This window comes from Chiloscyllium punctatum, chromosome 12, assembly GCF_047496795.1.
Source record: "Chiloscyllium punctatum isolate Juve2018m chromosome 12, sChiPun1.3, whole genome shotgun sequence".
NCBI lineage: Eukaryota > Metazoa > Chordata > Chondrichthyes > Orectolobiformes > Hemiscylliidae > Chiloscyllium > Chiloscyllium punctatum.
The window spans coordinates 22,099,295-22,121,737 of record NC_092750.1 but is presented as its reverse complement, the minus strand read 5'-3'; the positions used below and the strand labels follow the sequence as shown (position 1 = coordinate 22,121,737).

Genomic DNA, 22,443 nt, shown 5'->3' with positions numbered 1-22,443 from the left:
TGCAAATGAATTTTGAAGAGCTTAGTACAAGAAAGTCTCATCTCCAATTGGGATAAACAGTAATCTTTACCTCCTTTGGCTGAAATTTTTTTCACAAAATGTTTAGCTTCAGTCACATTGTTTGGAGTTGCTTGAAAAATTGCATTTTTCCATGTTGCAAAAGAATGATCAAAGATAATAATTCCAAAGTGATCCTTTGAGTCCATATCATCTAAAATTTTTATAAGAGCTTCATTTGTCTGGAGGGGACAAAACATCAGTTTAAAAATTTAACTTTAGAGCATCATCTTCATCGAAAAGATTAGTTGTTGTGCATAACAGGCTTTGATGCCATTTTTCATGTCAAGTTGCTATCCTGTGAAGATGGTACCTAGGAATCATAGCTGAACTGACAAAGAATTTTGATGAAATAATTTGAAGTGGAATAAATATATAAATTAAGTATTGAAATATTAACAATATTAAGGAAGTAGTGTCAACATATTCTAGTGTGGATTTAATCTAGTAGTCTGTTTACTTTTTATTGTCTTCTTTCTTAAATTAAAGTGAATATGCATCAATTATTCTTTATTGATTCAATGTGAGGCTACATCTGTGCATTTTGATTCAGTGAACCTCAAATACTGAACCAAAATAATCAGCATTTCTGGCATTAATTGATCATTGATCACTTGATGATATGCTTCACAGCATAATATTTCCTGACTGCTGGACAAGTACCACGAACCACCAAAGCTAAATTCCAATGAGGTGATCACACAAACTCAACCCATCTCTATCAGCTGCTCTATCGAAGCATTGGATAAAGGTGCAGCACAATAAAAGCAGGGAATAATCAGAGGGATACCTTTCACTGGACCTCAACCATCTACATCTTATTGATCAATTCAACACCTTTTGGTGCCATCTGGCTCAATGTCAAAACATTTGCCTTTGCTTCAGTGGAGAGTGAAGCACAAAACTCTACATTGCTACTTCAGTGCTATACTGAGAGAGTACCACCTTCCAGATGGAATGATAAAGTAAAGTCCCACTTGTCTCTCAGTTGCAAAACATCCCACAGCATCCCACTTCAAAGAAAAAGAGGAGGTTACCTGGTTATTATCACTTTACTGTTTGTGTATTTGCGCTGTTGGAAGTTGGGGACCCCTTTAAAACTGAATTATTTCAGGGTTTCATGGAGTCGCTAGAACCAGGGAGGATCCCTGAGGACTGGGAGTTTGTTAAATGTGTATGGCAGAAGACAGAAAATTATAGGCTGTTTAGCCTAACCTCAGTCGTGGGCAAGATTTTGGAGTCCATTGTGAAGGATTTCTGAATACTTGGAAGTGTATAGTAAAATAGGCCAAGTCAGCATGGTTTCATCAAGGGAAGTCAAAACCATGCCGGACAAAACTGCTAGAATTCTTTGAGGAAGTAACAAATAGGTCAGACCAAGGAGAGTCAATGGAGGTTATCAAGAAGAGCTTTGACAAAGTGCCGCACAGGGGGCTGCTGAGTAAGATAAGGGCCCATGGTGTTAGAGACAAGGTGCTAAAATGGATAGAAGCTTGGCTGTCTGGCAGAGAGCAAACAGTAGGAATAAAAGCATTTTTCTCAGGATGGTGTTGTGCAACTTTTCATTTTAGACATTAATGATCTGGATGAAGGAATTGAGGGTATTCCAGCTAAGTTTACAGATGATACAAAGATGGGTAGAGGGATAGGTAGCATTGAGGAGGCAGGGAGACTGCAGAAGGATTTTAACAGATTCGGAGAGTGGGCAGAGAAGTGGCAGATAGAATATAATGAGGGAAAGTGTGAGGTCATGCACTTTGGTAAGAATAGAAGCATGGATTATTTTCGAAAAGGGGAGAAAATTCAGAACTCTGAAGTGGAAAGTGGCTTGGGAGTTCTACTCCAGGATTGTCTCAAGGTAAACTTGCAGGTTAAGTCTGTAGTTAGGAAGGTAAATGCAGTGTTAGCTTTTATTTTGAGAGGACTTGAATATAAAAGCAGAGATGTACTTCTCAGTATCTCTAAGACTCTGGTCAGACCACATTAGGAGTATTGTGCACAGTTTTGGGCTCCATATCTCTAGAAGTGTGTACTGGCCCTGGAGGTGGTTCAGAGGAGGCTTATGAAGATGGTCTCAGGAATGAAAAGCTTAACATATGAGGAATGGTTGAGGACTCTAGGTAAATACTCATTGGAATTTAGAAGGATAAAGGGGATCTAATTGAAACTTACAGAATACTGATTGGCCTGAACAGAGTGGATGTTCGGAAGATATTTGCATTGGTAGGAGAGACTAGGACCAGAGGGCACAGACTCAGAGTAAAGGGAAGACCTTTTAGAATGCAGATAAGGAGAAACTTCTTTAGTGGATTAGTGGTGCTGGAAGAGCACAGCAGTTCAGGCAGCATCCAACGAGCAGCGAAATCGACGTTTCGGGCAAAAGCCCTTCATCAGGAATAAAGGCAGTGAGCCTGAAGCGTGGAGAGATAAGCTAGAGGAGGGTGGGGGTGGGGAGAAAGTAGCATAGAGTACAATGGGTGAGTGGGGGAGGAGATGAAGGTGATAGGTCAAGGAGGAGAGGGTGGAGTGGATAGGTGGAAAAGGAGCTAGGCAGGTTGGACAAGTCCAGACAAGTCAAGGAGACAGTGCTGAGCTGGAAGTTTGAAACTAGGATGAGGTGGGGGAAGGGGAAATGAGGAAGCTGTTGAAGTCCACATTGATGCCCTGGGGTTGAAGTGTTCTGAGGCGGAAGATGAGGCGTTCTTCCTCCAGGCTCTCACTCCAACCTCTCACCCTCACAATGCGCAGCCCTCCAATCCCTCTGCTCTAATCCCAACCTCACCATTAAGCCAGCGGATAAAGGGGACGCAGTGGTAGTCTGGCGCACTGACCTCTACACCGCAGAAGCCAAACGCCAACTCGAGGACACCTCTTCCTACTGCTCCCTCGACCATGACCCCACCCCCTATCACCAAACCATCATCTCCCAGACCATACAGAACCTCATCACCTCAGGAGATCACCCACCCACAGCTTCCAACCTCATAGTCGGGGAACCCCGCACTGCCCGGTTCTACCTCCTTCCCAAGATCCATAAGCCTGACCACCCTGGCCGACCCATTGTCTCAGCATGCTCCTGCCCCACTGAACTCATCTCTACCTACCTTGACACTGTCCTATCCCCCCTAGTCCAGGAACTCCCCACATATGTTCGAGACACCACCCACGCCCTCCACCTCCTCCAAGACTTCCGTTTCCCCGGCCCCCAACGCCTCATCTTCACCATGGATATCCAATCCCTCTACACCTCCATCCGCCATGACCAGGGCCTCCAAGCCCTCCGTTTTTTTCCTCTCCAGACGTCCCCAACAGTACCCTTCCACTGACACTCTCATTCGTTTGGCCGAACTGGTCCTCACCCTTAACAATTTCTCCGTTGAATCCTCCCACTTCCTCCAGACCAAAGGCGTAGCCATGGGCACACGTATGGGCCCCAGCTATGCCTGTCTCTTTGTTGGCTATGTAGAACAGTTGATCTTCCGTAATTACACCGGCACCACTCCCCACCTCTTCCCCCGTTACATTGATGACTGCATTGGCGCCACCTCATGCTCCCGTGAGGAGGTTGAGCAATTCATCAACTTCACCAACACATTCCACCCTGACCTTAAATTTACCTGGACCATCTCTGACACCTCGCTTCCCTTCCTGGACCTCTCCATCTCCATTAGTGACGACCGACTTGACACTGACATTTTTTACAAACCCACCGACTCCCATAGCTACCTGGATTATACCTCTTCCCACCCTATCTCTTGCAAAAATGCCATCCCGTATTCCCAATTTCTCCGCCTCCGCTGTATCTGCTCCCAGGAGGACCAGTTCCACCACAGAACACACCAGATGGCCTCCTTCTTTAGAGACCGCAATTTCCCTTCCCACGTGGTTAAAGATGCCCTCCAACGCATCTCGTCTACATCCCGCACCTCCGCCCTCAGACCCCACCCCTCCAACCGTAACAAGGACAGAACGCCCCTGGTGCTCACCTTCCACCCTACCAACCTTCGCATAAACCAAATCATCCGCCGACATTTCCGCCACCTCCAAAAGACCCCACCACCAGGGATATATTTCCCTCCCCACCCCTTTCCGCCTTCCGCAAAGACCATTCCCTCCGTGACTACCTGGTCACGTCCACACCCCCCTACGACCCACCCTCCCATTCTGGCACTTTCCCCTGCCACCGCAGGAACTGTAAAACCTGTGCCCACACCTCCTCCCTCACCTCTATCCAAGGCCCTAAAGGAGCCTTCCACATCCATCAAAGTTTCACCTGCACATCCACTAATATCATTTATTGTATCCGTTGCTCCCGATGTGGTCTCCTCTACACTGGGGAGACTGGGCGCCTCCTAGCAGAGCGCTTTAGGGAACATCTCCGAGACACCCACACCAATCAACCAAACCACCCCGTGGCCCAACATTTCAACTCCCCCTCCCACTCTGCCGAGGACATGGAGGTCCTGGGCCTCCTTCACCGCCGCTCCCTCACCACCAGACGCCTGGAGGAAGAACGCCTCATCTTCCGCCTCGGAACACTTCAACCCCAGGGCATCAATGTGGACTTCAACAGCTTCCTCATTTCCCCTTCCCCCACCTCATGCTAGTTTCAAACTTCCAGCTCAGCACTATCTCCTTGACTGTCCGGACTTGTCCGACCTGCCTATCTTCTTTTCCACCTATCCACTCCACCCTCTCCTCCTTGACCTATCACCTTCATCTCCTCCCCCACTCACCCATTGTACTCTATGCTACGTTCTCCCCACCCCCACCCTCCTCTAGCTTATCTCTCCATGCTTCAGGCTCACTGCCTTTATTCCTGATGAAGGGCTTTTGCCCAAAACGTCGATTTCGCTGCTCGTTGGATGCTGCCTGAACTGCTGTGCTCTTCCAGCACCACTAATCCAGTATTTGGTTTTCAGCATCTGCAGTCATTGTTTTTACCTCAGAAACTTCTTTAGCCAGAGTGTGGTGAACCTATGAAATTCACTGCCAGAGAAGGCTGTGGAGGCCAGATCATTGAGTATATTTGAGATAGGTAGGTTCTTGATTATCAAGGCGATCAATGGTTAAGGGAGAAAAGGAGGGAATGGGGTTATCAGCCATGATTGAATGGCAGGGCAGACTTGATGGGTTAAATGGCCTAATTTCTGTTCCTATGTCATAGACTCATAGAGTCATAGAGATGTACAGCATGGAAATAGACCCTTCAGTCCAACCCATCCATGCTGACCAGATATCCCCACCCAATCTAGTTCCACCTGCCAGCACCCTGCCCATATCCCTCCAAACCCTTCCCATTCATATACCCATCCAAATGCCTCTTAAATGTTGCAATTGTACCAGCCTCCACCACTTCCTCTGGCAGCTCATTCCATACACGCACCACCCTCTGTGTGAAAAAGTTGCCCCGTAGGTCTCTTTTATATCTTTCCCCTCTCACCCTAAACCTATATCCTCTAGTTCTGGACTCCCCAACTCCAGGGAAAAGACTTTGCCTATTTACCCTATCCACGCCCCTCATAATTTTGTAAACCTCTATGAGGTCACCCTTATATTTAGTATTTCTTGTGCAGCATGTTACCTCATTTAGCAGTATGAACACGCCTTCTCCAAACATAAAACAAATCTTTAGCATATGAAAACAAAGAAAAGGTCATCAAAATCACCAAAGTCATGATGTTCCATTGTACAGCTGCCAAATATTTATCAGGTTTGCGCTTTCTTATCATCAGTTTGTTGTTATGGAGATAATAATGTTTTGGTCTGAGAAGGAACGACAACTAAATTTCAAATAGAGGTGAGCAAAGGGACAACAGTCATGCTGAGGTCATGTATAACTGCCTAATGGTCATTGGCCAAGATGGTTCAGATGGAGAATTGATGTAGCATAGATTGCCAGTCCCCAAAATAAGGTTTATCAATGGAATCAAGGAGTTCCCTGAAATAATTCAGAAGGAAGAACGAGGACTCTTACCAGCGAAGACTACCACCATGAACAGTAAAATATCATGGACAAACACTCAACTATTCCAAACCTATCGGGGTCTGTATTCCCACTCCTCTCTTCTACAGAATGGCTTTGAGATAAATCAAACATTCTCATCTGTCATGAGTCACATATTTCCCATCTTTTTCATTTCATTAAATAATGCATATATCTGAACTGCTGTTTCTTATCAAACTCAATAAACTAGCTTAAATTTTTGAGAGGATTTCTAGCTCAGGTTGATGATAAGTCTGCAAGTTAGCTTCAAGTTCAGCAAGCTAATGTACAAAATTGCTTACAGACAGTCAGGTGTCTATATTAGTAACTGCGATCAAGGACCTCCAAAACTAACGTGTTTAAACAACAACTATTCTACAGAAACTTCACTGGCTATAAAACAATTTTTGAGTTGGTATCTTCTTTTTCATGGTGGTGAATGTGTGGAATGGTTGTTGACACACAAACATCAGGGTAGGAAAGAGAGCGAGAAACAAGTGATTTTCATTTTCCCTCCTCCACCAAAAAAACTTTCCTTACCTGACGCATTTTTGTGCCCCTCATCGATCCACTGTGGTCTATTACAAAAATGACGTTTTTAGGGATCCTGGGTAAATTAGCAGGTGCAAAATGATGCACAAAATATCCATTTACAATCTAAAGAATATAAAATATAAAATAAAATAATCAGAATAAAAAATCCTATGAAACTTCCATTTTAATTATAATGTTCAATTACCTGAACACTACCAGCAGATAGGTCTCTATTGACATCATATACTACGATGAAGTCTCCATTCAGAATTGTCTCATGACAATCAGGACACTTGCGCTGTTGTTCAAGAGTTGGTTTGAAAGAAATATGGCCCTGAATGAAACAGTGACCCAATGTTAATTTATATAGTTATTATTTTGTTTAACCTAACAAAATGTACATAGCCACTTACCCTTGTTGCAGTAAGTGTCTTTTTCACAAGTGAAGTCAGATTATTTTTTAAGAACTTTGCATCAACATTCAGAAAGGAAATGCCTTGTGGTTCAAAGATATGTACATCAATCTAGAAACAGCATATAAAAATGCAAGAATGTTTAGTTATCAAATCGGAAAATCAGAACAGCCACATCTAAAATATGTTAGTAATTACTGACAAGTAGTAGAAATGTACCTGGAATTCTTTGACAAACTGTTGGGGTTTTACTTTGATGTTCATCTCATATTTCCCCAAGTTACGTTTTAATAATTCTTCATATGTTAGTTCAAATGTGACTTTTTTGGTTGCTCCAATATTTACTGACACTTTAAACTTCTCCATTTTTCTGCCAGATGCTCTTCGTTTAATAGAAAACAAAAAGCTGCAGTTAAAATCTTGTACATGTAAGATGATGGATATTGTAAGGAGCAAGTTCTCATTAATTTGTTATGCCAATGTAAAGTTTATATGAAAAATGACAAGGGTGGCATAAAGATTGATGGTTTGTTAAGTAGTGCCTTCAACAAATTCAGAATGTCTTAAAAAATGCATCTCAGTGACAAATTACTTTTGAATTGTAGTCACTGTTTTAATATATGGAAATGTGATGGTCAATTTGCGTACAAACAGGCCCAACAAATAGCAATGAAATAATTATATAATCCATACAAAATGTTAATTGATAGACTTAAGTCAGATGTAAAGAAGAAAATAATTTCAAGCATTTCTTTAATGCAATTAAATTACTTGAGTTGATCAGAAACACATGGTTACTCCTTTGACCTATATAAAATCTGAGCTCAATCATACCAATTATATCCATCATAAGAATTACATCATGAGGTATCAGTTAGTTATTTGAAGTTTCTCAATGAAAGATTTGAATTTGAACTACAGCAAAAATTAATTATTTAATTTATGCATTATTGGTGCTACCTACAAATTGACAAGTTATTTTTCTCTACTCAGAGTGCTTTCATGAACCCTCAACCTTGTCTCTTGCATGTCAGAATGCTAAACATTGGAGAGCAGGATGTGCTGTCACTAAATCGCTGGATGAGTGACTAAATGAATGCTTTCCCTTTACCAGAAATGGATTATGGTTCACAGCCCACTTTACCAATTAGGTTTGCTCAAGTTACGCCTTTAGATTGGATGGAATCTTTTCAGTTTATATAATATAAATTAGTTTTTCTGTGATGTTCCATTATCAGCAGGGAATTCCCAGATGCAGGTTACAAGCAAGAGCTGAAGCTTTCACAGAATAACTCCTTCTCAGCTGTATTCCTTTTGAGTGCTCAGAACAGTAGAATCACCATATCACACTGGCACATTTTGAAATTTTGAGCGAGCATAGATTTAAGATAATTTTAGCCAGTTGGGTTGAAAACTGGCTTGACCAGAGGTGATGACAAATGGACAATGGCTTATCTGTTTTGGATTGGATGGGATGATGAACCCTGCTTACTGAAGTTTCATTCTCATTTCTTTGCTGTTATTACTGCCTTTCACTCATCAGATAGTAAAGGAAATAAACAATTGAAAGATCAAAGTTATCATTGAAGTGAAATAAAATTACTCTCACTTCACAAGTCCTGCAGTCTGTCCCTGTGAAACTGCTTGTTGGTACTGGTGCTGAGCAACTTCCTTCTCTTTTACAGCTCCTACATAAGTCACTCCATCTAGAGTCCTGCAGAGAGAGAGAGAGAAAATACATGGACGGTATAACAGGAGCCTGATTGCTTAATTTTGTTTCATATATGCTCCACAAGTCTTCCACATTTTCTTTATTTTGGTAAAAAAAAGTCTTCTTGTAAAACACAGTAAGATTTATAATTATTACATCACATTTGACATATCTTTTAATTGCCAGGACATGTGTTGATTAAATATTTATGACTGTTTTGACTGGAGAGCCTGGATAGAGGTCAGGGGAAACTATTTTGCACCATTATTAATTAATATATTCAATTTGTATGAACATAGACATCTTGGAAAGCTTCTCTATCTTTGCTACAAGAACCAAAATGAACAGATTTAAATCAAATCCTTTCATTCCTTGTAAGGACACACACATTTTTAGTATGTATCTAGGTCTGTACCAGACTTAAACACTGGTGTACACCTAGCAGTCTGAGTTTAAAATACCACTTCAACTTCAGATGGACATGAATACAGAAAAATGAGCAAATGAGTCTTGGAAACAGCAATAAGGATAACTCTTTCTCTGGAGAAAAAGACAAGGAAAAGGATGTCAGACACTGGGTTGGAGAATCCTGAAGGCTGGGACTGAGATAAGGCATAAAGCAGACAGAAATCATAACCACAGAGAGACAGTCCCATGAACATTGAATTTTCAGTAGTCCTCATAGATTGCAAATCTACAGAAAAAAAAGAGAGATAGGAAAAAAATATATTGCAGATTGAAGTGAATTGAATCAACTGTTCTTTTCCAGATGATCAAGTGTTGATTCTGAATACTGAAATAAATGGAATTAATTAGAAACACAAAAAGAATTGGAATATAGTACAAAGGGTTCGATAGTTTATGAACCATTCATTTGTAGTTCACCTCAAGCTATTTATTATCTGCAATTTATACCCATTTATTGAAATTACTTGTAAATAGTCCAATAATTTTTTTGACTCTGAACTGAATGCTCCAAGCACATTGAATTCAGAGAATTGGAGTGTTTTATATATTTCCTGGAATTCCAAGTGGAAGTCTGGCTTGTGTCCAGTATAATAAAGAGCTTAACTATAACCAACATGGACTGTGCCCAGTCGATTAATAACACATGGGTTTTGCATTTGGAAATCAACTTCCTAGCTTTGAACAAAGCCTGAATTGCATCAGATATTGAGCAATTCATTTTCTCCTGTATGTTCTGGAAGATTAATTTGGAAATCTAAACTTTGTTCTACCCAGTTCCTAATTTAGTAAGAACATGCTCTCACTATATTGGACATAGAATTTAAAGATTCATCAATCAGTTTTCATTAATAAACACATTTTAAAAAGTATTTCACCAAAACACAGAATTGCTTAAAATACATAAGTTGTAATGCATAAATATCAATATTTACTCCTCTAAATAACCCAAAACACATACAAACACACAACCAGTTACACAAGGAGCAGAGGAAAAAAATGATCTCTCTGTGCAGAGTTTCACTTTGGTCAATAACTTTAGTTCTTGTAGTAAAGAAAGATAGGTGCAGTATGTTCAGATGGCTGTCAGTCTAGCATTCTGGCATGTGAAAACTGTTGTGACTAACGTAGGCAGATATCTCTGGCAGGCATAGCATGCTCAGGAAACACAATATTAAGATTCTTCCAGTTACTCTTCAAGAAGGCAATCAGATTTAACATTGAGTTCACTACAACGATGCCTTAAAACAGATGTCTCAAGCTAAGCAGTTCTTTCCTTCTAGTCGGCTTCCACAACTGGAATTCAAAATCATTGCCAAGAATGCAAAACACTGTTCAAACAGAATAGCCACAACACAAAGCCATAAAAAAAGTTAGTTAATTTGCATGAACTAAGTTCAATTTAGCAGGACCAGAAATTGTCTGGAACCAGATGGTTTCCAAGAAATATCTTGTTAAAAGAAGTTCCAGTGTGACTCTTCATTGATCTGTTAAAAAAAAGTCTAGGTAACCCCACAACTCTGCAAAATGAAGTCCACAAAAATCATGAAAAATGAAACCATCATAACAAAACAGTGAGAAGACCCAGGGTATACAAGATCCTCAGATGTTCTATCTTTCCCCATCCAAGTCTTTGTGACATCAACAGATGGGCGGACCTTGATGCAGACTCCAATATGAATCCTTTTGGAATCATTAACTTGTATAACATTTCAATCCAGCTTTTTTCTTGTATTTAACATTTATACATTCATGTATATAATTTCAATTGCTGCTAACCAATTTGCCCCAATACTTCCCAAATTCAGGCAGTCTGGGGAGTTCACAATTCTTCTGGAAGACATCCTCTTTGGCCTAGGAAGATTGATATATTTTTGACTTGAGGATTGTTGACTTTGATTCGGTTCTTGACTCTGCATGGTCTGTAAAGTTTCTGTACACGAAGGATCTTTTACACCTTGGATGTCTTTCACTGAGGTTGACATTCATGGTAAAACAGGTGGTCAGCCCATTGCCTTATATGGAGGATTTTTAATTTCCTGGATTTTGTTTGCAGTGGAACGTGCCTCATAACATTATCTGGGGGTTATTTAAACTCATGAATTCCCTTCATGGAAGATGGTTGCTCTGTTGAAACAAATATTTTTTTCTTTTGCAATATTCTGAATCTCTGTGCCACATAGTTTCATCTTGACTGTGTCCTAAATCTGTGGACATTGGTCATCACACTTCAATGTTGGCTCACATGGAATTGTATGCATTGTAAGACTTTTTAAACCCTGTAATTTAGCTATAGTGTATCTCTGTACTGCTATTGAGATATTACCCAAGCCTTTGTAGTTAAAATAAATGTTTCCCACTTTCTGTGGTCAAAATGCATGGTTCCCACTTTCTGTGAGCAAAATGGAGGTTCTCCTTTCTGTAGACAAGGTTGATATTTCCTGCTTCATGGACAAAGTGGATGGTTTCCTATATTTCACAGCCCTATCAACAATGTCAGACTGTCCCATGACTTACCCAAACATAGCGTGGTGCCTATGACCTGAATAAATTTATTCCACCTGAACCTTGGTTTAAGTTATGGATCTCCCATTTTTATCACAGCCACAAAAGTCTTTCTATCATTTTCTTCAGTCAGTCTAGGATGTCAAATTGCCTATTTGTCACCTTAGTTCTGGCCTTGTGTCATTCTCCAGCGTAGAAATGTCAGTTTCAATTCCTTCTAAGGTTCCTGTTTTCCCATTCATAGCCATGCCTCATGTTACCAGCTTGCTTCAACGCAATACTCATTGTAAGTGGTAAGTAAGCACTCCTTTTTAACTTCTGGCTCAGTCAACCCATTCTGCGCCATTAATTTAAAGTTTCCTCCCCTTTGCCCAACAGGGATTTTGGCCTATACTCATTGGGCTCTTTGGAGAAAGTGAGTACTGCAGATGCTGGAGATTAGAGTCAAGTTTAGAGTGTGCTGGAAAGGCACAGCAGGTCAGGCAAGATCCAAGGACCAGGAAAATTGATGTTTCAGGCTAAAGCCCTTCATTAGAAATGAGGCTGGGAGCCTTGGGGGTGGGGGGGGGGGGGAGATAAATGGGAGGGAGTGGAGCTGGGGGGAAGGTAGCTGAAAGTGCAATAGATGGATGGAGGTGGGGGTAATGGTTTTAGGTCAGAGAGGAGGGTGGAGCATATAGGTGGGAAGGAAGATGGACAGGTAGGACAGGTCATGAGGACAGTGCCGAGTTGGAAGGTTCGATCTGGGATAAGGTGGGGGGAAGGGAAATGAGGAAACTGGTGAAATCCACATTGATCCCGTGTGTTTGGAGGGTCCCAAGACAGAAGATGAGGCGTTCTTCCTCCAGGCGTCAGGTGGTTTGGGTTTGGCGATGGAGGAGGCCCAGCACCTGCATGTCCTTGGCAGTGGGAGGGGGAGTTAAAGTGTTCAACCATGGGGCGGTGAGGTTGCATCATGCGTGTGTCCCAGAGATGTTCTCTAAAGAGTTTTGCAAGTAGGCTTTCTATCTCCCCAACGTAGAGGAGACCACATTGAGATTAATGGATACAGTAAATGACATGTGTGGAAGCGCAGTAAATCTCTGATGGATGTGGAAGGCTCTTGGAGCCTTGGATGGAGGTGAGGGGGAACGTAAGGTGGGTCTTTGCCTATTTGATTCTTTGATGAATGTCTAATCAGTATTGCTCCTCCCAGGTCTACTAACTCATACTTCTGTGCTTGTTTCACCAGATTTGAAGTAAGAGGCTACCTACTCCCGGTATGAACACTGCCACAATCCTCTTCCCTTGACTATGACTAAAGCCTTACTTGAACAACAGTGGTAGAAGAAAACCAACAATGTTTCCTAACAGGAAGTTGCTATTGTCTTCAACAAGATGGGGTGGCACGGAGGCTCAGTGGTTAGCACTGCTGCCTCACAACGCCAAGAATCCGGGTTCGATTCCACCGTCAGGTAACTGTCTGCGTGGAGTTTGCACATTGTCCCCATGTCTGCACCGGTTTCCTCCCACAGTCCAAAGATGTGCAGGTTAGGTGGATTGGATGTGCTAAGTTGACCTTTAGTGTTCAGGGATGTATAGGTTAGGTGGAATATCCATGGGAAATAATTGGGGGGGTCGGGGGGTGGTGTGTGGTGGTTACACATTGTGTCTATGATTACACTTGTGAGTGGACCAAATGACTATGATGAAGATGTAGTTTCTTACATGGTGAAAATCAGGTACAAGATACATTTGTAAGTTGCTACAAGTATGAGGAGACCTAAGAACCTAATTCTCACTTTCGAAGATTCTAAGTTGTTCACCCTTTTCCCATCCAAATCCTAATAACATTCAGTTTGGGTGGGAAGTTAAAGGAGTCTCCAACATTACTCTTTCAGAACCATTACCATCTACATCAGTAGTTGGTTCCAATTTGCATACATGAATGAAGCCTTTCTGCCTGCTTTAGGCTGGTGCCTCAGTTGCTTGAAGATCCTTGCAGGTTAAGACTATAAAGGACAAAAATTGGGCAAGGTCAAAGGAAGCAACTAACCTATCGTGTTTTAACTCCCAACCTGCCTTCTTTCTGTTGAAAAGTTAGATAAAAATGAACTTCTAAGGAAGTATGGTATGTTATGGATCAGTCCAGACTCCTCAAAACATTTGAAGAAGGTAGCCCAGACCCTAACTTTGCTATTTGATTTAAGCAAGTGTACAGTGGCTATTCCAGGAGAGAATTAACTGGTCAGACTACTTAGTTTTAAACAAAAACAGAAGATATTTACAAGATAAGTGAATGAAACACAAAGAACAGAAAATAGAATACCAAAATAACTTATCATATCCGAACACAATAAGCTATCCCAATTTACTGATGCTATTCCGAAATACTTGCAACATCAAAATAAAAACCCTTTGACACAAAAGCCAAAATATAACAAGGGCTTACAGGCGTGAGGTTAGAAGGAGGGAGGGTCCAGCCTGAGCTTGCCCTCAGCAGCTTTGCTTCACACAAACTGCTACTGAACTGAATCAAAAACTCAGCTGCTAGGACTGGCCACTCCTCTTTCATTATACAAGCTTTTGTTAAGCTTGAAAGCCTTCTCTCTGAGGCAGTATCTGCTATTTGTAAACAAATGGATCCGAAAATCTATCCAAACTCTCAGACCTTTCAGAGTCTGGGCTGTTTACAACCTCACTGAAAAAAAAAATCAAGGACAATCTAACCATGCCAGAATGAGCTGCCTCATCACAAGTAGGATCTGTGATGGTGTAAATAGAACAATGGATTGGTAGAACTATTCTTATTTCTTATTTTGTATTTTACTATTACACAAATTTCTTACACTTCAATTGGCAAGTGATCTTGAACATAGTGTATTAAAACAGTAGAAAAGAACTAGATTTTGGGAGCTACAGTAATGTTATGCTCTCCATCTACTGGTTATACTGCTGTATAATATTCAGCTTTAAAGCTGCATTCTTCATTTATTAGTTTGCAGCACTGTAAATTGTAACAAAATGGCACAGCACAACAGAGGTTGACTACTTTTGCTTATTGTGCAATATTTACACAATCTTCCATTAAATCCAAAGCTAAAAGGAAACAAAGAATGTACCCATATAGGATTTCTGCCCTTTTTTTAATATCTCTTCCTTTTGCTTGAGTTTTTCTTTAACAAGTTAAACAAGATGTTAGTTTAGTGTTCATGCTGTTTACACCCTTTAATGGCAACATTCTAAATCCATCAGCAAGGAATCAATATTGAATACAGATATTTTCAAACGACAGTCTCCACAAATTTACCAGGTTTATACAAGAAAATAATCAAAAATGCAAACAATTCATTTGTGCTAATTTGCTTAATACTGCAGCTGATACTCACATGCTGAAATTGGTAATGAAGGCTGTCTTGGGTAGGTCCATTTCAAAGAAAGCTTCCTTTGACTTATTTGCTCGATTCACTACCCGGCTGATTACCACGTTGTGAGCAAATCGAGAAGTAACTTTGGAATCAATCTTCATATTATAGATTTCAAGATCCCTTCCCTGAAGGAAATTAAAGTATAATTTTTCAGGGAAAAGCAATTCATGAAAGAGACTAAAATTATTAGAAAATCTGTCTTAAATTAGCACTGTAAGCTGCACTACTGTGATATTTGTGATTAAAAAGTGTCTTGTCCAAACTTTCATGTCATAAGACTGACAAGAAAAAAACTGATTCATAACACCAAAATGTTTATCTACAAGACCTGTATCTTCAACACATCGCTGTACAGAAACAATGCATAGACAATTTGTAGCTACCAAGAACAAAGGCTCAATCACTTCCATTTCTGGTGCCTCTGAAATATCATTGACAGCATATGTCACCAATAAAACAGTCCTTGCCAATATGTTAGCATTAATTAATGTTTTTTTTGGGTCAAACTTCACTGCCAGCATGACACGACCTTAGTGCTTTCCTGTATGATACCCCACGTAATATATACCACAAAGTCTGAGCTTTTGTTAAGAGATTTTTTATGTTTATTAACAACACTAATGATTTACAGTGCTATAAGATAGATAACATATGCACATAGTTTAGGTTCAATGTTTGCTGATGTTGCAGCCTCATAACACAACAGCAGCAGCATTCACACCCCTGACTAATTACAAACTGCACTGACTTCAATGTTCTGTACAATGAAGGTGAGGTGAGACTCTTTATACTAGAAGATCACTGTTGCCTTAAAGGTAAACACTCTGTCTGGTTTGGAAATTATGCAGTAACATAATATTAATCAAGCAAGACATCACTGGCTTGGACACACATACAGGATGGAAAATTGTCACATCTTCAAAAATATTCTTTTTGGTAAAGAATCCCATGACAAGAGGTCGGCAGTCCACCCAAAGCAAGGGTGCAGGCTTGAAAGTCATCCATATCGATCACAACAAATGGGAAACTCCAGCTGATGATTGATAAAAATGGAGTCATCAGTTGTGAGTAGGAGAATGCAAATATGATGACATGTAGTTTCAGAAGCTTAAGAAGACTTTATTTTTCAGAATTCTATAGGGGATTTTGTTAAACTTTGAGAGGATGCAGAAAAGATTTAAAACAATGTGGCTTTGACCGAAAGGTTTGAGTGACAGAGAGAAAGGCTTAAACTAGCCTGGGGCTTTTTACCTGGAGCTGAGAGGTTATCTTATTGAGGTAAATCTCTACAAAACATTAGGGGCAGAGATAAAGTGAATCCCCAAGGTCTTTTCCCTCAGGTAGGGGGAGTCCAAAACAAGAGGGTATAGGTTTAAGGTGAGAGGAGACAGTTTTAAAAAGAACCTGAGTGGTAACTGTTTCATGCAAAGGTTGGTGCGTATATGGTAAAAACAACGACTGCAGATGCTGGAAGCCAGATTCTAGATTAGAGTGGTGCTGTAAAAGCACAGCAGTTCAGGCAGCATCCGAGGGGCAGTAAAATCGACGTTTCGGGCAAAAGTCCTGCATCAGGAATACAGCTGCGTATATGGTGCGTATATGGAACAAGTTGCCACAGGAGGCAGTACAATTACACATTTAAAAGACATCTGGATGGGTATATGAATAGGAAGGGTTTTGAGGGATATGGGCCAAGTGCTGGTAAATGGGACTAGGTTAGATTGGGATGCCTGGTTGGTGCTGATGAGTTGCACTGAAGGTTCTGTTTCTGTGCTGTATGATTCTGTGACGCTATAATTATTTTCTTAATCATCAAAAGGAGTGCAGAGGATGATCTTATCTAATTTCACCAAAGTTCTGAGTTTTCATTCCCCATCATCTCATGCAGATGGAAAAATGCCAACCAACAACCAAGGTTTTTGCTATAAATGCTCACAGTGTGCAACTAATATAATCTGAAATGTATTTTACAGAATCATAGGTCTAAACACATAAAACAAAATCAAACTATTATTGAGAGAAAAAAGACAATTTACAAGAACTGACAAAAGTCTCACAACACATTTAAAACAAATACCAATTTTTAAGGACCATGTCATTTTATTTTTGGGTCTTTAAAGTAACTGCAGAATGCAAGGATAAAAAAAACCTTTTTAAAATTGGGATATCCCAGGATGTCATAATGTCACAGCAAAGAATTTCATAGTGATTGTGAACTCTATTTTTGTGGCTGTGAGATCCTACAATCTGCAGACCACCAGGAGCTAAGATTGGTTCTCAGTTACTCAGCAGGTTAGAACTGGAAACGAGTTACAAAGACACAGACATGCAGAGAGAGAAATATATAGAAGGATGCGCTGTTGTTCTCCCAGCTATAATTTAGTTAATTAAAATTAATAAGATTAATACTTAAAAGATACCTGGTCCATGTTTGCTGTCAACCCTGGTCTGAAAGATACATAGCTGGGGTATTGTGCATAGTGAAAAAAATGTAACTGAAATAAATAGTATGAGAGAAACCAAACCTGCCTTTTTGCCATTCTCCTTGGTGCTTCTTTTCTGTTGCCAACCAAGAAAAGGATAAAAAAATGTTATAAAGTGCATTTGCAATACCAAAAGTACACAAATATTGTAACATCAGGAATAAAATTAAACTGCAAATATAATTTTGTGAATCATCAGTTGCACCATATGAATCCATGGAGGCTCATGTCCCATGGCAGTCTCAGAATATATTATCATTTAATAAACTGGACAATGTACTGTTAGTAATAATAAATTGGATACTTGAAGCTAATAATAAAATACCTCTCTATATCTCAGGCTGCAACTGCTTTTTATTTTTGATCGAAACCTGAATTTTCAATTTTATTGCAATACTGTCCAAAGCAACTGATAAAAATTAAAAGTGATACAGTACTATCTAACATAATTGATTAAAACATTATTGAAATAAAGATACCATAATAATTAACATTTTGGTGCAAAGACTGTCTGCTGTTGGTGGCTGCATTGACAACTGTTGTCAATCAAGAATGAAGCAAAATAAAGAATCACACAGGATTGAAGATGTATATAATATTAAGGCAAATTGGATGCCAGATGGTGGTTGAAGTCAAACCTGAGAGTTCAATGATGATTCATTGTCCTTGGTTTATTTTCACACAAGATTTTATTTGCAAAGGTTACCTAGATTGGTACACTGATTTGCATTTTTCAAAATCAATCTTAGATTTGTGATTTGCGAATCCCAACTGATGGGAACAATGACTCAGATGAAAGAAGCTCAGACATGAAGCATAATCAATAGTTAATACTTTCATGCCTTAATTGAAATAATTTTTCCAGTTATTAAATTAAGCTTAATAAGTTTACATCTACAAATTAGCTAAATATACCTTCAGTATTCTTCCTGGCAGCTTCAGAACATTTGACAAATAGTTTGTATCATCTCTCTGCAAAGTAAAATATCTAAACTTCAAGTCAATGAATTTAAGAATAAAGTTATTTTAACTATTTGGTGCTTTAAATAACACATTACCTGATGATGCTCTGATTCTGTTATTATGTAATCAGCAGATAATAATGCTGGAATAGTAATTACTAAAATATAGGACAGTACCGACTTCATTTTGCAAAAATGCTCTGGTCAATTGAGCTATCGGGGTCGAGGTCTGATTCTGAGTTCTGTTAATGAGCAACAGTGATATTGACCCTACTCCCACAATTACTGAAAAGTGTTGACCCAACAAAGGTTACAATGTAAACAGCAATGCAATTTAAAGTAAACAACAATGTTTTTGGACAAATTGTGAAATCTGGACAGTCAGGTCCAAAGAATATTCTGTATATGAAGCTCAATATTGATTTTTAAAAAAAATTTTCAGGTGACTGATTGGCACTGGCACAAATTGTTATTCATCCACAACTGCAATTGAGAATTAATTTAACTGACAACTTAATTATTTTAATCCACAAGATTGGATAAGCACCCAGGCCTCTGCCAGTTTCCCAATGTCGGTAAAACATTTTAGGAACAGAATGTTGAGTGGATATTCTGACAATTTTCTGTATGAAGATTGAAAGAATACCTCTGTTCAACTCAGTATTTTCATACTTATTAGAAACATAGCTTGCTGATCTCGATGAAGTGAATGATAAAGCCCACGTATCCTCATGTAGAGGCTGGTAGACCTCAGCTCAGTGCAACTACACTGAGGCCCTTTCCAACGCCAGAAAACAAAAATCTTGACAAAACTCTGGCTCTTGCTCCATCTCTGTCCATTAATTTGCCTTTTAAAATAGGATCCATCCTTGTGGACTGGCACATTGTTGACATGTTTCAGAAATGTACAACACAGGCCACTTGACACAAAGACAGTCTGAGATTGTAAGTATAGTGGTGATAGAACATCGAACAAAGAAAAGTACAGCACAGAACAGGCCCTTTGGCCCACGATGTTGTGCCAAGGTTTAATCTAATGTAGAATATAATACTTAACCTAAGCACCCCTCAACTCACTGCTATCCATGTGCATGTCCAGCAGTCGCTTAAATGTCCCCAATGACTCTGCTTCCACCACCACAGCTGGCAACGCATTCCATGCATTCACAACTTTCTACATAAAGAATCTAATTCTGACATGTCCTCTATATCTTTCTCTTAATACCTTAAAGCTATGACCCCTCATACCATCAATCCTGCCCTGAGGAAAAGTCTCTGGCTATTCCACTCATTATCTTGTATACCTCGATCAGGGCTCCTCCCTTCCTCCTTCTCTCCAGAGAGAAAAGCCCGAGCTTATTCAACCTTTCTTCATAAGGCAAGCACTCCAATCCAGGCAGCATCCTGGTAAACCTTCTTTGAACCCTCTCCAAAGCCTTTGTATCTTTATTCTAAGTATGGTCTCACCAGGGGCTTGCAGAGCTGTCGCAAAACTTCACAGCTCTTAAACTCAATCTCCCTATTAATGAAAGCCAAAACACCATATGCTTTCTTAACAACCCTATCCACTTGGGTGTAAACTTTGAGGGATCTATGTACTTGCACACCCAGATCCCTCTGTCCCTCCACACTGCCAAGAATCCTGTCTTTAATCCTATATTCAGCATTCGAGTTCGACCTTCCAAAATGCATCACTTCGCATTTATCCAGATTGAACTCCATTTGCCATTTCTTAGCCCAGCTCTGCATCCTGTCTATGTCATGCTGCAGCCTACAGTAGCCCTCTATACTATCAACAGCACTTCCAACCTTTGTGTCATTTGCAGATTTACTAACCCATGCCTCAACCTCCTCATCCAAGTCATTTATAAAAAACTACAAAGAGCAGAGGCCTAAGAACAGAACCCTGTGGAACCCCACTCAACACTGACCTCCAGGCAGAATATTTTCCATCTACAACCATTCTCTGCCTTCTGTCAGCAAACCAATCCTGAATCCAGATAGCCAAATCTCCCTGTATCCCATACTTCCTGAGTTTATGCATGAGCCTACCATGGGGAACCTTATCAAATGCCTTGCTGAAGTCCATATACACCACATCCCCTGCTCAGCCTTCGTTGACCTGTCTTGTCACTTCCTCAAAGAACTCAACAAGATTTGTGAGGCACGACCTGCCCCTCACAAAGCCATGCTGACTGCCTCACCATGCTTTGTCAAATAATCATAAATCCTATCCCTCAGAATTCTTTCCAAAACTTTACTGACCACAGATTTAAGACTGACTGGTGTGTAATTGCCAGGGATTTCCCTATTACCCTTCTTGAAAAGAGGAACAACATTCGCCTCCCTTCAATCCTCCGGTACGATTCCTGTGGAGAGTGAGGAAGTAAATATCCTTGCCAGAAGCTTAGCAACCTCCTTTCTCGCTTCCCGGAACAGCCTAGGATAAATCTGGTCTGGCCCTGGGGACTTATCAATCTCAATGTTTTCCAAATTTCCAGCACATCAACTTCATCAGTCTTGATCTGGTCAAGAATGTATCCCAGCTCCTTAAAGTTTTCATTCACAACAAGGTCCCTTTCCTTGGTGAAAACTGAAGCAAAAACCTTATTTAGGGTTTCGCCTATCTGCTCAGACTCCACGCACAAGTTCCCCCTGCTATCCCTGATCGGCCATACCTTCTCCCTCATCATTCTCTTATTCCTCATGTATGAATAAAGTGAAAACTTCTCCCCCCACCCCCAATGATCACATTACCCAAGAAAGGTAGCATTGCATACATTATAATGGTTGGACATTTGCTAGTCCAAGATGTGAAGTGAGCAGCTCCTGGATCACAAAACTTTAGAAGGGGATTCCAAATTGTGAGACTAGGGAGAATCTTTGCAGCTCGCCCAACATTAATTGTGCTTTGTAACCAATACTAGGATTAATTTGCAATGTTCAATGAGATGGTCAAGATTGTTTATGACCAAACATTTTAGCTGAGACAGTACATCAGTGCATATGGTTCACATGCAGAATTATGTGATAACAGGTATCACTGCTTGGCTCCCCATTTTAATCCCTGAGCCCCAGGCATAAACTTGTGTCATGCTAGTATAATTATGCACTGACTCCTATTGAAGCCAGGGTGGTGATACCCAGTGATGATCTCCTTGCATTCCACCTGCCAATAGTAATTCTTGGTCTATTGTCTCCCACCCTTATGTATTGATTTGCCCTCTTCACAATTATTATTGCGTGTGCATCTTAGTATGCTGTCTCCAATAATCACAACTGAATTCTGAAATATCCCACCACCAGAGTGATGTCTGATACTCCCATTTACTTTCAATGATCAGACCACTTGACAGATCCACCCCCTGACCAACTTAGAAAGATAGACCTAACTGATGAGTAACTAAACCCCTGATTCATCTCTGTGCATCTCTCTGACTGACTTACCACTATTCCTGAGGCTGATTGAACTGAATCTGTAGGACTGACCATGGCCCACTCCCCCAACTATGATGATATGGATCCTCCAATTGCCCCACTGACTGAACATGTCTAAGGAGCTGAACAGACATCATATGATGCTCATGACTTTCTGCATCGGAACCTCAAAGATTGCGGTATGTCTCTCTGGATCCAACTGAGGACTACTCCCCTTCGAGTTTCAGATATGGCCAATTGGTTGAAGTACATTAAGTGTGTTTGCTGCATGAGCAGCTAGCACTCACTGTAGGTGTAATATTGTCATAGCATGGTGCCATATAGCAAGACATCCAACCCTTAATTGTTCATTGCCAGCAAACATGACAAGCTGCCTGGATTTGAGTCTGTGGTAACAGGAAAAGCACAGCAGAAATACAGTTAGGCCATACATTCTGAATCAGATGACAATACTCACAGAGGCTAGGAAAAATAAAGCAAAG

At 40.4% G+C, this 22,443-nt stretch overlaps 1 protein-coding gene across 4 annotated transcripts in view; it reads right to left on the bottom strand.

The window, feature by feature from the left end:
* The window catches only part of LOC140483683 (inter-alpha-trypsin inhibitor heavy chain H3-like), a 94,258-nt gene extending 75,498 nt beyond the window's left edge, over window positions 1-18,760 (bottom strand). For 2 of the 4 annotated variants that reach the window (XM_072582056.1, XM_072582057.1), the window contains exons 1-10: window positions 18,620-18,759; window positions 18,477-18,533; window positions 17,608-17,637; window positions 15,040-15,203; window positions 8,600-8,704; window positions 7,210-7,372; window positions 6,991-7,101; window positions 6,783-6,911; window positions 6,584-6,700; window positions 71-239 (exon numbers count right to left, since the gene is read on the bottom strand). In XM_072582056.1, the coding sequence (XP_072438157.1) occupies window positions 71-239; window positions 6,584-6,700; window positions 6,783-6,911; window positions 6,991-7,101; window positions 7,210-7,372; window positions 8,600-8,704; window positions 15,040-15,203; window positions 17,608-17,637; window positions 18,477-18,533; window positions 18,620-18,709 (1,135 nt within the window). In that variant the 5' untranslated portion in view covers window positions 18,710-18,759. Of the gene's footprint in view, window positions 1-70; window positions 240-6,583; window positions 6,701-6,782; window positions 6,912-6,990; window positions 7,102-7,209; window positions 7,373-8,599; window positions 8,705-15,039; window positions 15,204-17,607; window positions 17,638-18,476; window positions 18,534-18,619 lie in introns of all 4 variants that reach the window. The other 2 variants (XM_072582058.1, XM_072582059.1) reach the window with 2 other exon arrangements.
* Between the last annotated feature and the right edge of the window lie 3,683 nt (window positions 18,761-22,443).